This window comes from Camarhynchus parvulus, chromosome 9 (genome assembly GCF_901933205.1).
Source record: "Camarhynchus parvulus chromosome 9, STF_HiC, whole genome shotgun sequence".
NCBI lineage: Eukaryota > Metazoa > Chordata > Aves > Passeriformes > Thraupidae > Camarhynchus > Camarhynchus parvulus.
In genome coordinates, this window is record NC_044579.1 from 18,778,938 (window position 1) to 18,795,437 (window position 16,500).

Genomic DNA, 16,500 nt, shown 5'->3' on the forward strand with positions numbered 1-16,500 from the left:
GATGGAACTTGAAGGACTGGTATTAAAATTAGCTACAGGGTGCAAGTCAGATGAGTTGATGATGAATGAGCAAGGACTGCAGATCCATGAGGATCTGATACATTTTTTTTAGCACTTCTGTAGTGTGTAGGTGGAATTTAAGTAAAAGTTTTGGAGTATGCCACTTCTAAGAACTTTTGTGATTTTATCACAAGCCTTGTGCTTTTTGGTTTTCCACCAAAGAGCTTCAACACTTGAAGTCAAGTGAAAATTTCCATTTTAATTTCTTCATAAAGTATCTAGCTCTAGTGCTTACCAAGATAAGCTTGAAAACATGGGTCCCCAAGAGCTATCAAGGCAGCCAAGGCAGCAAATGTAGAACAGTCATTGTTTCTGAAGGCACTTAGTGGAGGTCATCGTTGTGATTCTGCCAGTGTTCTCAGCTGACATTACCTGGACTGGAGAACTATTGCAGGTTACTTGTTTCTTGTGGAAGTTCCCAAGCTTCCTTCAGCCTTTCCCTCTGTAGAAGGCAATAAATATGTACCCAGGCAACTGTGTGTGGTGTTCAGAGTCCTAGGAGAAAGAACTTTTCCCTGAAACAGGTGAAGACATGCCCACAATGGCTGTGTATGCACAGCTGGACAGGATCCCTCAGCCCACAGCAGTCATACTGAGCTCCTGGGGATCTTCAATCTGTTCAGACAGTGGAGGACCCATAATCAGCTCTCTGCTTTCCCTGTTGTCCTCTTGGCTGAATGAATGCCAGTTTCAAGTGTCACCAAGCACTAAATATGCATAAATTTCATAAACTATCCAGTGGGAAAGGAAAAATGTAAGATTAAAAAGGTAACGCTTATTGAAGATAAACTGCTGAAGCGAAGCAACGCAGGCAGAAGGTACATGGGAAGCAGCTGCATGCACCACATTGTACTGCATAATTTTATGGGTATTGCGTAATTCAAACCCCTAAGCAATGCGCAGTAAGGGTAGAAGCCTTAGTTACAATTTCCTGTCCTCAGTCTGCAGAATTTCTCAGGCTTTAGCTACAGCAACTGATTACTATGTTTGAGACACTAAGGATGACCACTTGTCCTGTCTTTCAAGGGGCTGTCCCTTATTTCATTCAGTTACTGCAAACTCTTAATCAGTTAAAAGCCCTGAGCCATAGCTGCTGACTGAACAGATATAGAACCCAGCCTGAAGGAGCACCATCATTTAGCAAAACTAACGACAAAACTAAAACCAGAAAGAAAACACCCTTCAAACCCTCTCCTTTTATGTTCTCCCCTAAACCGCACTTCTGGAATAAAAATAGTGGATGTTGCACATTTTCTGTTACACTTTGGCCCCTAAAATTGGACTCAGGATTTCTGGGTTTGCATGCACATGTACAATGACAAGACTACCCAGGGCCTCTGTGAGCAACCAGTGCCTGCCTGTGGCTCCTGCCTTGTCTGATCACAAGGAACACTTGGTACTAAGGCTGTTAAACAGCACAGGTCACTACAGCCCCATCAACTTTTGGAGAATAAGGCTTCATGCAGAGTTGCTTGGAAATTTTAACTCAGACTTACCAGTCTGCTAACAGAGAGCAACCCCAGCCCACAGGGAACTTCACCATCCTTTGTCCATGGGGTTTGCTGAACCCAGCTGTGCTCTATGTTGACTTTTAAAATACTGCAGAGGGACAACTTCAGAACCCTGGGATGGAACAGACCTCAACCAGTTTAGACTTTCAGAGGAGAACCAAGACTGAAAACTCTGACAGAAGTACAAACTGAAGATATAAGAAGTCAGACAGCTGGGCAAAGGTCTGGGAACAACCAAAAGCTGCATTGTGACTTCATTCTTTCAGAGGGACTGAAACAACTGAGTCTGAGCTATCTTTGCTAAAGTCTGTTTCATTTCCCTAAACTATTTTGTCATTTGAAATCAAGCCTTGCGTGCATTTATGCAGCAATCTGAAAACTCAAGGATGCTAAATTTAATGTAAAAGCTGTAATAACCTCAACCACCAAAAGGTAAATTTGAACAGTATTGGTTTACCTAAAACAAGTGCAACCAGGACAATACTTTCAGTTGATATTCAAAGGTGATTGCATCTTTATATTTGACACTTATGTCAGCAATATGCTGCAGCCCATGTAGGTTGTACTGGTCCCATTCCCCACGGGTGCAGTGCAGACTGACTGAATGAGATCTAACTGGAGCCTGCATGGCCCTTGTGATGTGCTGGGTGAGTTCCATGTCTGCATGGAGAGGGATGCAGCCTGCAATGATCCATCCCATCAGCAAATCAAGGTAGATCTCTAAAGAAGAAAGGGCATCTCCTTGTCAGTGTCGAGTGTGGAAACAATTTTGTAGTGACAGTGACACTCGTCATAAGACTCATTGTAAACAAATCTAATATCAATGTTTTCCAAGACTCATTCCTATCTTAAATGATCAGGACAAAAAGCCTCATACAGCACCAACAACATAATAATTTCTTTTTCTTTGAGAAAACACCTCAAGACTTGCCTGTAAATGAGCACTTTCCTCTGTGGCCCATCATCCCTCAAAGCACAGAAGCAATAGAATACACCATTTCATTACCACACAGCTGAGAGGGAAATAATCTGTTGTCTTCCTGAATAACCGAAAATGAGTTATGAAGCTTCACCTGAAATCTCTGGAAATATAAAATATTTCTAGTTGCTTCCCAACTAGAGCAGCCTATCCTTTGAGGACTGCACCCCATGGACAAGTGACCCACGCCACAACAGTTTTGGAAAGATTCTTTGTCCATGGGAGGGACTCACGTTGCAACAGTTTTGGCAGGACTGCTGCTCAGGAGATTGGAGGACCGTCTCCTGTTGGAGGGACCCAAGGGCATAACAGAGAAAAAACTCTCTCCCTGAGCAAACAGAAAAAGATCTTGGGTGACAAACTGACCAAAACCCTCACGCCCTGTCTCCCTGCGCTGTCGGCAGGAAAAGGGAGGGGCTGAGGGTGAGAAAAAAGTGTTTTATAGGCTTATTTTAGTCCTCATTATCCTCCTCTGACTCTGTTAATAATAAATTTATCTTACACATTTAAATTTGAACCTGTTTTATCTTTACAGTGTTTTCTCCCAGTACTTAAATCATGGGCCCTTATTTAATTTTTTTTCCCTCTCCTCTGCCCTTCTGTAGCAGCAGAGGGTGAGCGAATGGCTTTCATGGGTGCCTGGCATTTGGCCAGTGTCAAAAAACAAATATATAAAGGATAGGATAATCAAATTAATTGAACAATATATGACTGTGATATGTGACAACATTAAAGCTAATATCCATCAAATTACTGCAAAATGAGAGTATTTTCTTGTTGATAATGTTGGTTGCATAAGTCTTCGATTGATTTTTCTCATCTGCCATAAGAGTTCCAAAATTTCAGGAAAAATTTCTTTTTGCTAGTCTAGGAGACATTGAGGTGGGTGTATCCCAGAGGCTCATCTCAGAGTTATACACGTTTGTAACTCGATTATTTGCACACCCAAGCTCTTGTAAGAGAGTGGGGGGAAGATCCAGCAGGGTAGGAAAGAGCTGCTGGGTGTGTGATTTTGGGTGGTCAAAGCCTTTCCAAAGGATAACGGGTGAAACAATTACTCTTTCAAAACAGTAACTGTTAAACTGCTTACTGTATAACAGCCCTAATCCTTATCTCCTAAATCTGGAAGGATTTTGCAGCTCCTGGAAGCTGCTTTGTACCTTCAGCAAGGATTGGCTATTTGCAATTTTCACGTTTAAATGTGATGAAGGCTTTATAACATAACACAATTATTAGAGGGCAAACAGCAAAAGAAATTGATGACATTCCTTTGCATTTCACTCATTAGAGGGAGATTTTGTCTGACAGCACATCCAGATAAAAGGAAAAGGGATTACACTTCATGGTATGCATTAGCTTCCAAATACCTGGTTACATTTTCTGAATGCTGAAAAACAAAATAATATCACTTTAAGTTGATTTAAACCATATTCTCTGAATTATTTTTTTTTATATTTCAGGAAACTGGAAACATTCTGGAAGGGTTCAAACTAGACAAAAGCTGGATATGGTTTGTTTGTATGAAGAATTCTGTATACTGAGAGATTCAGTAGCAGGAATGTGCATGTTTCAGGAAATACCTAGCTCTCTTATTAAATGCTGCTTCTTTCAGCTTTCCAAAACCTGTGTAGTGCATGAAGTTCATTCCTACCTCAGATGCAAGAAAGAAAAAAACATTTTGCTTGTATAAACAGATTTGGATAGTCTGCAGAAACATGAAATACATTGATTTTACTAAGCCCTGTTTGTAAAATATTTTCAGTCCTACATGTAAAGTGCTTTGCAAACTGATTAAAATCAACATTAAATTATGCTGAAAAAGATTCAAATTTTAACATCTACATTTTTTGGTAATAAAATGAAACTCAATATAATTAAATTATGGTTTTGGACATACTAGAAATGTGCTGCCCTAACCATGCTTTAATATATTGCTTATAAGTATTGTGTGGTTGTTCACTTGTCCCTTCTTTCTATCCAAGAAAAGTGATCACTCTGATTAACCACTCAGACCTGCAGTTCCAACTGAGTCCGACGAGCACAGTGAGTTTTCCACGGTAACAGATAACTCAGGTGAATTCTGGTTTATTCTCATTGTTTTTTCTTAAGACAGCCTCTGTGCAATCTGCAAGTGGCATTTTGGGCAGACTTGTACCTGCCCTGTTTTCACTGCAGCCCATGAGGCTGCACAGGTACAAACACCTCACAGAACTGTGACAGAAGCTATAAGTGGTGGATGGCTGAGCCTCACCTGAAGCATTTTACTTTGCTTTATCACCCAGCTCCAGAGCAATTTCCCAGTAGAAAGGTTTTGATCAGCTACAGATATATTATCAAAGTTCAGAGCAAATCACAATTTCCTGTTACAGAAAACATTTTGGTGGCCACATGAGCCAGAGCAGCACAGCACACTGAGATTACAGTGCAGCAACAAAGAGAACAACGAAAACTTTGCATCTCTCTGCAACGGGCAGACAATGGACTTGGTACTGCACATGGCACAGGCAGACAGTGTCTCTGACGTTGGTGACAGCAGCAGTGACACCAGGAATGCAGGAACTGAACTAAACTCACAGCTCTTATCAGATGCTGCTAGCAGGACAGCAGCCAGCTCCAGAGCGGGTTTGCACACCGGATGGGGCCTCTGCCCCAGCCCCACCCTGCAGGGCTCACAAGCAGAGGCAGAACTAATCCTGCTCAGCAGCAGGCACAGTCCTGCTGACAGGGTCGTGACAGGCACCCCCCTCATTGTGCCTCTTGCCCATCCCAGCAGGGAGAATCTCATTTGTTCTGGCATATTTAGTCAACCCATATACAGTGTATAAATCAAGATAATTCCCAAAACATGTGTTTCTAGAAGTGCACTGGGGAGGGAGGGTTTCAGCAGAAAGCCCTATACAGTGTTTAGGGCTTCTCCTACCTCCTGAGAGCCACAGAGCACACTGGTGATCTGCTCTTAGTGTCACTTGGCACTGTGAGTCACAGCTGCTGGCCTGCTTTCTAACTGCTCACATAGCACTATTTGTTTCCTGTTACACAAAGCCCCATGTCAGACTAGAAGAAAATTACCAGAAAAAAAAAATAGCCACATGATCACTCACTGTAAAACAGTGCTGCCAGGGTATCTATAATTTTCACTGAAGTTAGGAAAACACAAGCAAAAAGGGTCAGGCCCTCCCTTTACAACAGGTAACAAGTATAAATTTAAGTAATTTTTTTAAATAGTGAATTTCAGTACAAATGCAAGAAGCACTCATGCACACAGGAATGATGATCTGGTGCTATGACTGCAAAATGAATATTTCCCATGTTTCCCCATGGAGCAGGAAGATGCATACACACTGCTGTCTTCTGTCAAAGAGCTGAGCAGCTAGGACAGCCCAGGGAGAGGAATAGGAAAGAAAAACAGGCTGTAACTTTAAAAATATTAATTGATTCCTTACTGTAATACAGTCTCTTGTACAGCATGAGAAGAAGGCTGCTTTTCCTGATCCCTTCTCACAACAAGGTAATCCACAAAACTCTGGAGTTGGTGAAACAATTTTGCTCAAAGCAAAGAAAAAGTTATTAAAAAATGAAGGGCCTTGGAACACGTGCTATGCAAGGCATAGTCTTGGTTCAACACCCTTTCCCCCTATTAATGTAAAAAAAGATGATGCATCAGGTTAGGATTTTTCAAATTTTTTTCCTCTTTCAGGGAATTTTCTCCCATTTGCTGCCTAAGAGATAATAAAGATGATACTTAAGAGAGACAAAGACTTAGCCATGGAGGAAGGGGAAGGGTGCAGCTCGCTGCAGTCTGTTAGTTCAGAAGCTTTCTCTTTGCAAGTGCAGAAATGCCACAAGATTTTGGCTGGGAGATGAGGGGCTGATCTCGGCATCTCACTCGCTGTTGGGATTGGAGGGGAGACGCTGCTGCTGCAGGGAGAATTTGCTGCCACCGCGGAGTTCTGTCCTTCACTGGCTCTCCTTACTGTGGGTGAGCCTCTGCTCGTCAGAGCGGCTGTGGGACTGGGACCTTGTTAACACCGAACCTTCCTGGGAAAGACCCTCACCATCTACTCGGGTGCCTCAGGGGAAAACTCCTCCTCACTCCAAGGGAGCATCTCCCAGCTGCCTTTGGGAGCCCAGCTGCCACTGCATAGCCCCGGCCATTTTCTGTCACTGCTTCGGGTTTTTTGCTCCACTTTAGCCCAAAACCCAGCACCCACTGGGACCCCCCACTCCTTCTGCTACCACTTGGGGCTTAGTGCTACACTTCAATTCACTGTCCCTGGAGGCTTCTGCCATTCCAGCCACCACCCCAAGGTTCCTGCTGCAGCCATTTCGCCTCCAGAGGGCACCGGGCCCGGCTGCTCCCGCAGGATTGCAAGGCAAGCCCCTTTCCCCTCTCTCCACCATCATCCACGGGCAAAGCAGCACCGAGCCCGCGCCACAGCGCCCCCTGCAGGCGCGGGGGAATCATCACCCCTGCCCTGCCCGGCCGGGAGCCAGCAGCGCCCCTGCTGGCTGTGACTGGAACTGCCGAGAGAAGGCTGAGAATATATATTTATATTTTCTAGTAAAGAACTGTTATTCCTTTTCTCGTATCTTTTCCTGAAAGCCCCATAATTTCAAAGTGATAATAATTCAGAAGGAAGGGGATAATATTTTCCATTCTGAGGGAGATTCTTGCCTTCCTTAGCAGACTCCTGTCTTTCAAATGAAGGCAGGTGTCATGTTCAAAATTGCTTATCTGGACTTTTTCAAAAGGGTGATCCAATTTTTCCATCTGAAACAACACTCTTCTTCAACATCCTGGCAACACCATGATCATGATATGGCAAGCAAGAGAAATTCCTTACCATGCTAACTGCTGCAGGTGTGGAATCTTAATGGCAGATCACAATCCACGCCATGAAACGGTGGAAGGACATATGCCAATATTTTTTTTCTTCAGCCTGAATGCAAAAGTGCACCTTTGCATGCAAAAATGTGTACTTCCCCTTCTTCCACCTGTCCTTGAACAGTTAATTTAACCAAGCAAAAAAAATGACACTATCATTCCATAAGGGTGGGACCAGGCTTCAGAAAAACAAAATGTAGTCTCCAAGACTTAACCAAAAAAGTTATGCAACTTGGAGTTTTAAGGGTGAAAAAACTCCACAGAGTGGCAGAGGGAGAGCTGTCATATCACATGAGCTGTGTATGTAGCTGTGATATGACAGATCTTCTAAACCTGCTGTCATCAAGAAAAATTCCTGACAGACAACAGTCCAGATCTGGGCAGGAAGACAGCCCTTTTTTTAGGAAGAAGCACAGTGCATTTTTTTAAAAATGTCACATTGATAATCAGGGCTCATATTTGTAATCAATACAGGCCTATCTCAAGACTGAGTATTGAATCTTTCCTATATAATTTTTATAAACCGAGAAATGAGAAGCATCTACTGATTGCTGAATTAATTTAACACCTGATCTACTTCCACAGAATTAGTAGACCCTTTCCTTTATTAATGGGATTTTTTTAAATGTCCATATTCCAACCTAGTCAACAGCTTTTACATCCTTGCAAAAAAGTAATCTTTTCAAAAATCTGATCTTTTAAGACACATGAAGCAGTTTTTGTTTTATCCAAAAATCAATAGACAAGCAACCAAAAAAAAGCCTGGCCCAGCTGGAACACTGTACCAAGAACAGCAGCCAAGAACACAGGACTGTTTTTCCTCCGAGATTTAATTATAACTCTCACTGCATCTCTCTCTTGCCAGAAGAAACCAGCCCCTTTCATTTGCCTCTACCTCAGAACTGGAATAAGGCAGCACAAAGCAGGAGGTGTCGTGTCTTCAAAACATGAGTTAACAACACACTCTATTTAGCTTACCCCTGGTATTCAACCTACAGCTCCTGGCAGCCCAGCTTACAAAGGTACTCCACCGCAGTCGCTCTGCATTCTGTGACACAGGAACAAGAGAAATCCCTTGCAACCACAACACGGGACCCAAGAGAATCTCACAATTTCTTGTTCATAAACCTTGATCCAGCAGGAGAGCTGCCCATTGCTACAGCACAGAGAAACAAAGATTTCTCATAGCTGCAGAGCTTTGAGTACTGCATATGTACAACTCTGCAGACAAGAGTTGTACATGAAAACAGGCCCTTTGTCACTGCAGAAACAATCATGGATCCAGTACAAACTGGGAAGTGGGACTTGTATCTTCTGGATAGTAATGCACAGAACTCCCTGTACAGACCTTCACTGGCAGGTGCTGTGAGCAGCCTGTGCCCCAACACTCTCCAGAGAGTAGCTGCACACAGGTACATTGCTCTCTGCTCAGGTTTCAAACTCTCCTGTCACTCATGGCATCTGTGTCCTGCTAGAATAGGCTCCAGGTCAAGCTGCATGTCCAGCGTTTCTCACAGGATCTGCCAGCAGGGCAGCTGAGGGACGAGGAGGGGACATGGCTTGCCCAGGGCACACAGGGACAAAGTGCAGGGCTGTGCGGGTGGCTGCCTTTGCAGATACCTTCTGGCCTGCCTTTCTTCATCTCCCACAGGGCAAAACCCAACATAGGATCATTTCTGTGCTTGTTTTCCAAAAGACAAAGCAGCTGCCAAATTCATACCACAAAGGTTTTCAGAATTAGGGCTCCACAAGTTCCCTTCATCACACTGCTTCCAGTGCAAAGAGCAAGAACGCCATTAGCAGTGCCAGGGTCCCATGCCAGCCATGCCACAGAGCTGGTGTGGGACATAGATAGTTGTGCCCATTGCCTGGGCCTCAGGTGTCTCCCAACACTCTCCCTGCTTGTGGGGCTCTGTCTGTGAGCTCTCTGGCACAAGAGACCCTGATCTCTGCAGCTCTCTGGGTACTATCAAACATAAACATCCTATCACCTTCTGAGCTCCTACCACCACCACATCACATCAGCACGATGCACCAAAACACACTCTTTAAGACAGAATGGCTGGGCTATATCAGAAGATGGGGGAATATCAAGTATCACTGCAAAGAGCCTACAGCACAGTGTGTGGAGCCAGGTGGGAATGGCAAGTTATTTGTTCCAGCTGGCTGCTGGTCCCAGGCTTGCACCCAGATGAGCCTGGCACAAGTTCCTCTGCACAGTGTCACCCAGTGCTCCATGAAGAGGGATGAACTCTGGTGACATGCCATAGTAACACTACAGACCCAGGTCATGTCCAGCATAGACTCCTGCTGCCAGTTCCTCCTCAGCAACAGAAGTGCAAGTGAGGCAGAGGAATCTCAATGGCTCTGGGGAATCCAGCTGTCAAGGCCAACAGAGCCACAGTGGCTGGCCCTGGGCACACAGTCCTCTGAAGCACAGCACCAAGAGCCTGGAGTTAGCCTTGGAGGCAATACAGCAGTGTGTGTGCAGAGCTGCATCTGAGTGGGGCTCCTGAGAACAGCCCAAGATACCCAAAAGTAGGTCCAAGCTGGATGTGTGCACCCAGGACACACAATCACCATTCTTACCAAAAGCCCAAAGCTGAAAGAAAGCTGCCAGCATGCAGCTGCTCTCACTAACTCATTACTCTAGTTTCAGATATGCTGCCTCTTAGTGGAGATCTCAAAGAAACACTGATAACCCCAAAGCACGTGAGGAAATACACAACTAACCTGGTGCCTGAGAGACATATAAGCTGCTCATGAGGTTGGTAGAAATCTGATTTATAGTATGGGAAGCTAGTTGTCAACTGAAATGGGAAGGAATTATTGCAGAACCACTCTGAATAGCAAGGCAGACTGGGTAGCCTAGGAATTTCCATTCCATACAGCAGGGAATGCCCATGCAGCATTGACTGTGCCAAAAGCATGAGTCAGCTGCAGCCCCCACTGTTGCCCAGTAAACCTATGCCCAGTTCTTGGGGCTGTAGGAGACCATGCCTCCCTCCCCACCCCAAATTTCATTATTTATATTAAAACAAAAAAGAGGCTGAGAGGTGGCACCGGAAGGGGAAGTGGCACCGGAAGGCGAAGTGGCTCATTTAGGCTCCTAAATCAAAATAGGAATAAACAGAACATTGGAAATTCCTGCCCTCAGTCTTGGTACTTTCTGGATCCTGAGACCAGAACTCAATTTACATTCTCTGGGTGTAGGCAACTGTGCTGCAGTTTTGGATTGAAAAGATCCACGATGTATTGATAAGAAGTTGGCTTTAGAGGAGAAGTTATTCCACATGCTGAACTTCTCAGTTACATAAAACATGGCTGTGCCACTGAATTGAAGGCATGTGTGTTAAAGAGTGCTGATGGTCACAGCTATGGACTGGACTGGAGACTGATATCTCCACAGCAGTGCAGTGGAGACCAGCACTGTGCTGGCCTGACATTAGTTTAATTCCTTATATCTTTTTTTTTTTTTCTCTTGGTGTTAGAATTACTTTGAAAACCAGCAGTTCTCAAATACATTTTTATGGGACCAAATAGTACAGAGATGGCTTACCTGGACAATTAGTTTATTTTCTTTATCGGGCAGAATTCGGTATGTGTAAACACAATTCCGGTACCTGGAACAGACCACAGGTGATATGGTTAGACCATGTCCAGAAGGGAATCTCACTATGGCATCCCTCCCTGTGAGAAAAGACATTGGAAAATCCTGAAACACATAGATTGCTTCATGCACAAGGGTTTTAAACCATTTCTCTTTCTTACTTTCTTTTCCTGGAGCCTGTGGACTAACACAAACCTGAAGTGTTCCTGGTCACTGAAACAGGAACATCTGCTTGCAGATGTCACTGCAGAAAGTGATATCAGCATTAGCTCAGAGGGAGTCATTCCACTCTTCTTCTGGCCAGAAAGAGAGAAAACACCAAGCAGCTCTAGCTGTCAGTAGAGCAGGCGTCTCAGGAAGAAATGAAAAAGCAGAAATCCGAAAGACAAAGGGCCAAAATCAGCAATAAATGAGTAAACTGAAGGGCTAGAGCATTGACTTGTATTGGAAAAAGCAAATAATATATTTCAGCTAAATCACAGTACAACAGCTGATTGCCAGGCACATTTCTATCCACACATCCTAAACAACAGTTTAAATAAAAACTCATCTCACCATCCTGGTGTGGATGCACACTGTACATGTGCATCTGTAGGGCACCCACAACAAATACTTTGTCCCAGTTAAATTCAATTAGATTCTTATTTAAGGGGGGATGGAGGAGTCATGTGTTCAGTGGAGGGTCACATCAATGCAAAGGAGCCCAAGGGAAGTCTGAATAGCGCTAGGCTTGATCTCCCTCAGCAGCTGCTGAGCTTTGTGTGGTTCACCCAAGAAGTATTGACTAGAAAATTCTCACAACAAAAGATTGATCAAATCTTTTAAGTTATCTGCAAAGCACTTAAAAGATACAATATCACTTTGAGCCACCAAAGGTGCAGGTTCAACCCCTTCCTTCTCAAAAGAAAGAACAGAATCCACACTCAGATCCTCCTTGGTTGTCACAAAATGTGGGCTAAGGTCATCACCCCAGCTGGGGAGATGAGGCAAATCAATAAACATCCTAATCTCTCTTAGAGTTGTCACGTGAATCTATTCATCATACACCTTTCAGAATCATTCCACCCAGGAGAGAGGAAATTGCCAGGCAGCCTTATACAAGGAGTCACAAAGAGACATTGGAAATGAAAATAAATTCCTCGTAGATCATAGCTGAGTTTTTCCAGGATGTCTGGAGGACACATATCCACATGAACGTGTGTCTTTTGATAGCATTAATGCAAAGGACACAGAAGAATTCAACCTGTTTCTAGAGCTCATTTCACAGGCATCTATTTATTTGTACATCTGGTACAGAGCTGGAAGTCACAGACATGATCCTCAACTGTAGCACAGCTACAGCACTGCTAATTCCACCAATAACAGGGCAATCAGTGCCAGGTGAGGATATGAGCCAAGGAAAGGTATGGGGTTTGTTTTTATGTGTCAATGCAGCTCTCTTACACCATTTATTCCTGCTGATATTCAAGTAGAGCTAAGCAGAATTATTCATGCAGCAGAGACAATTTTTGTGTGTGGAGATTATGAAACTGATAAATGAAGCAGCCCAATAGCTCCTGCTCACAAGAGGACTCTCATGTGGCCTTCACAGAAAGTGGCCCATCACACAGACAGTTCAAGGCTGCTCTCATAATGCTTGTAAAGAGATTTTGCCTGAGGACCAGTAAGATCAGTATAAGAACAATGAAAGAAGGGCAGTTGGGTGAGACAGGAGAAGGGAGAAACACTCCTAGGATCAAAAGAGGAATCCTCCTTGCCAGTTCCCTAATTTAGTGCATGTGGATGGAGAAGACCAGGATTCTTACTCCATTTTTACCCTTAGGCTTCCCATCCTTGGCATCCTGACTGTCAAGTTATGAGGTCCCAGTTGCCACCACATTGTAGGTCTTCCCTACAAGCTGGGTTGAGGTCAGAATTGTTCAGCCATTGTTCAGGCTGTCCATGTGGAGGGTAAATAAAACATCAGCCTCCAAGTACTTGTCGTCTCCCAGTCCTCTCAACCAACCAGAGGAGGTAACAGTGTGACAAGGCAGGCATTTTCTCCTTCCTCTCCTGCTATATGTTTTTATGCACCGGTGATAATGTGCATATTGGGAGTGTCTGGAGCACTGAACAGGGCTGCTGTGTTAGGCCTGCTGCCATGTGCCAAGTGCACCATGAGAGAGGCACGGCATTGGAAGGGACATCTCACAGGCAGGGTCCTCTTAGAGGGGTCCCAAAGCTGCAGCTGGTCCTTGAGTTTCACCTCTAGAAGTATTGTTAGTCCTGCAGCCATTCATGGAGGAACTGCCAACAGAAGATCCCCTGGAGGAATGGTACCAGTTTAGGTGCAGAGAACACTAAGCAGGCTCTTTTGGATTTCAAGATTCAGGCATTCCCCTCCAGGTGAGTAAAAGACGCCATTTCTTGTCAATAGACTGACAGATCAAATGATTTAGGCACAGAGAAAGGAGGAGGAAAAGGGCTTCATTTCTTGCCTTTTATGGGGCAGTGTGACCAGAGCAGGGGACAGCTGTACAGGGGGAGGAGCATTCCCCAGCCTTTCACTCTCTAAATGCTGCTGCTCTAAATTTCAGAAAGGGAGGCAAGGCACTTTTAAAAGGCTCTCCAAATACACCTCCTCTACTTGTCTATATTTATACAAACCCTGTTTTTCTAAAGCAGCTCTTCAATGAAATCATTATTTCATTCTATTATATTATAATAATAAATGCTTTTGCTGGATCTTGATTGATCTGCCCAGTAAATATTAGAGCTTTGTAGAATATGACATTTCTTTTTCAGAGCAAATTTTATGTTTTTTCATTTTCCTTATGTATACAGAGTTGACACCTGCTCCTTTTCAACATAATTCTCTTTTGTGGAAGCAATTTGCAGTCAGCCTTTCAATTCCCCACTCTCCCATTCTTTGTCTCCAGCCTCTCTATTTTTTAAACGAAGTAACTGAAGAGCTCAAACTTCAAACACCTCCCAGCCAATAGCACAGCTGAAACTGATACATCTCTGAGGAAGTTTTCAGCTTCAGCAAAGGTGCCCATTTTGTGGAGATGATGTTCAGAGGGAAAGACTTATTCACCACCTCTCCATAAACTAACTGCAAGCCAGCATAAGCTGAAAGCTTATGTCAGATCATTTGACAGTAGTCTGTGTGATGTTTCCCAGGCTGTAATTAATGCCAGCCCTTCACACCTCTGATCCAGCTGCTCTTGGCTGGCAAGGCTGGGTGCTCCCCAGTTCTTTAATCAAGCCATTCATATTAGCTACCTCAGAATGCATTTAAGAATATAACCTTTGGCTCCCGGTTCAGAAAATCATGGTCACTATATTGTTTCTGTTTCCTGATCCCATGTCTCTCAAGTCACAAAAGGCTTTCAAAGCCGGCTGCATAAACATTTACAATGGAAAAACTTATGCAAATGCATGTTAGTAGGCCTTTTTGCGGCACCTTCCCTTTGTATAATCCCCACCACCCCTTGGTGAAAATATTTTGTGTACATACTGGTTACAAGTCGAATCAATGGGGTAATACTAAAATCACTCAATGGAAGCAACAGTCTGTTCTAGTAAATTGTTCCCTGACTGACCACTCAGGCCCTCAGCTCCTGTTACAGGATTTTCTCTCCTCCTTCCTGCTAGTACTGGCTGTTCATCTGCAGCTGCCCTTCTTTCTCTGCTCCCTCCAGAAAGAGAAAACTCTTCCCTGTGTTGTTTCAAGCACCTTATCAGGCAGGCACTGAGGCTCTCTGTGCCTTGTGAAGACACCCACTCCCCAGCCACCACTCCCTGGCAGTCCAACACCTACACCCACAGGGCAGTTACCCAGCCCCATGGCACTCAGCAGCTGACAGTGCTGTCAGCAAAATCTGACCTCAGAGACAAGCAGTTAGCCCAGAGTTATAAACAGCAGCACCATCTTCACCACTACAAGAAATATACTTTCAGACAGAAAATGAGAAACCTGCTTGCAATGTTTGTAATGTAATATGGGGTAAAGATTAAATTAGTTTCATCGATCTGCTGCAAAGTGGCAGCAAAGAGGATCTGATAGGATCCCACAAGGGCTCTCTTGGTCTCTCCTAAGCAAGGAGCAACTGTCTGATCTCTCTGTAAGCCAAAGTTAAATGTCTCAGATTTTACCTATTGACTTCAGTCTCCTCTCACCCCTGCTCCCCTGCCTCCAGGAAAAAAACCTCTGCCTCTCACAAACCCAGGGCAGGAGGCCTTGCTCTCTGGTTCCTGACCTAACCCAGAATGAGGGGATCAGGGCTGCCAGCACTTCTCTCCCTATTCCCCACATGAAACGTTTACCCTATGAGCCACATTAATGATGCAGGTGGAATCACTGCTCTGCTGGGTATACTATGCACAGCTCCAGGAACTATTTCAAGCCTTTTGCTGAATGCAACACAGAACAAGCAGGGAGCTCAAACATACACTGAACCAGAGCAAGAAAAGTGCCAGGGAGGTCCCAGGCTCGGGACTGGGGTCACTAGAGATAAATATTTGACCCAAGTTGTTAAGACACCCCAGAAGTTTAAGAAGTTATTTTCTCTCAAAGCACAGCAGCAGTGCCTTTGACCATTCTCTCCTTTAGAATCAGGGGCAAGAGCAGCGTGAGCAGTGCAGCAGTACATAAACTATGGGTTTATTCAGCCTGGCTCCTGACCCTTCCCCACCCCATGGCCCAGTCTGGTGAAACCAGCGGTGCTCTGAGGAAGGCTGCACATTCCCAGTGAGTACAGCACTTGTTTGCCTGTGTGCTGGGGAGGAGGCAGGAGTGACCCCTGCCCAGCAGGGACAGCAGTGTGGGTGAGGGCGCGGTGAACGCTGTACTTACAGCACGCAGAGTGCATATGCTGAAGCAATTGACTCACTGGCCCGCACAAGGAAGCTGCCGTCCTTGCCTACTTTGGAGAGCAGGTCTTCAGCTCTGGAGCGAGTGATGTTGCCGTGGTACCAGCACTGATCCATTGCTGGAGCTGGAAGAAACCTGAATGCCAGCACAGGAGCTGCCAGAGCTGCCTGTGTGTCTGTGTGTAACGATCAGCCAGCTTCAGCTCACCAGCTTCCTGTTTCAATAGCACAGAGAGGGAAAGGAAACTCAGCCACGGACAACTTCCTCAACTCAAACAGCTCAGAGAGTGAGTGTGACATATCCCTGCAGCCCCCACTCTCCCTCTTCATGCTGCTTCTGAAGTGACTAGCAAGCCCACGTTCTCTGCCTTTCCCTCCTGCTTTGTGTCCAAAAGTCCCAGCTGGTTATCTCTTCTGCTCCCTCACAGATTCAGTCCCCCAGGCTTTGGTGGCCTGCCGTCCAATTTACAATCTCCTGCCAGATCCTCTGAGTTTTCATCTTTTTCCTGTCTCTCTGTCCTACTCACTACAAGTCTCCATGGGGAATAAATAAATCTCTGATCAGAAACACACTGTGCATTAGGACACATAGCACTGACTG

The 16,500-nt window shown here is 44.7% G+C and overlaps 1 protein-coding gene across 1 annotated transcript in view; it reads right to left on the bottom strand.

The window, feature by feature from the left end:
• INPP5D (inositol polyphosphate-5-phosphatase D) overlaps nt 1-16,084 on the bottom strand; it is a 49,683-nt gene extending 33,599 nt beyond the window's left edge. Inside the window, exons 1-2 of the mRNA XM_030954685.1 lie at nt 15,883-16,084; nt 10,995-11,058 (exon numbers count right to left, since the gene is read on the bottom strand). Coding sequence (XP_030810545.1) covers nt 10,995-11,058; nt 15,883-16,016 — 198 coding nt within the window. The 5' untranslated portion in view covers nt 16,017-16,084. The remainder of the gene's footprint in view (nt 1-10,994; nt 11,059-15,882) is intronic.
• Nucleotides 16,085-16,500: the final 416 nt, after the last annotated feature.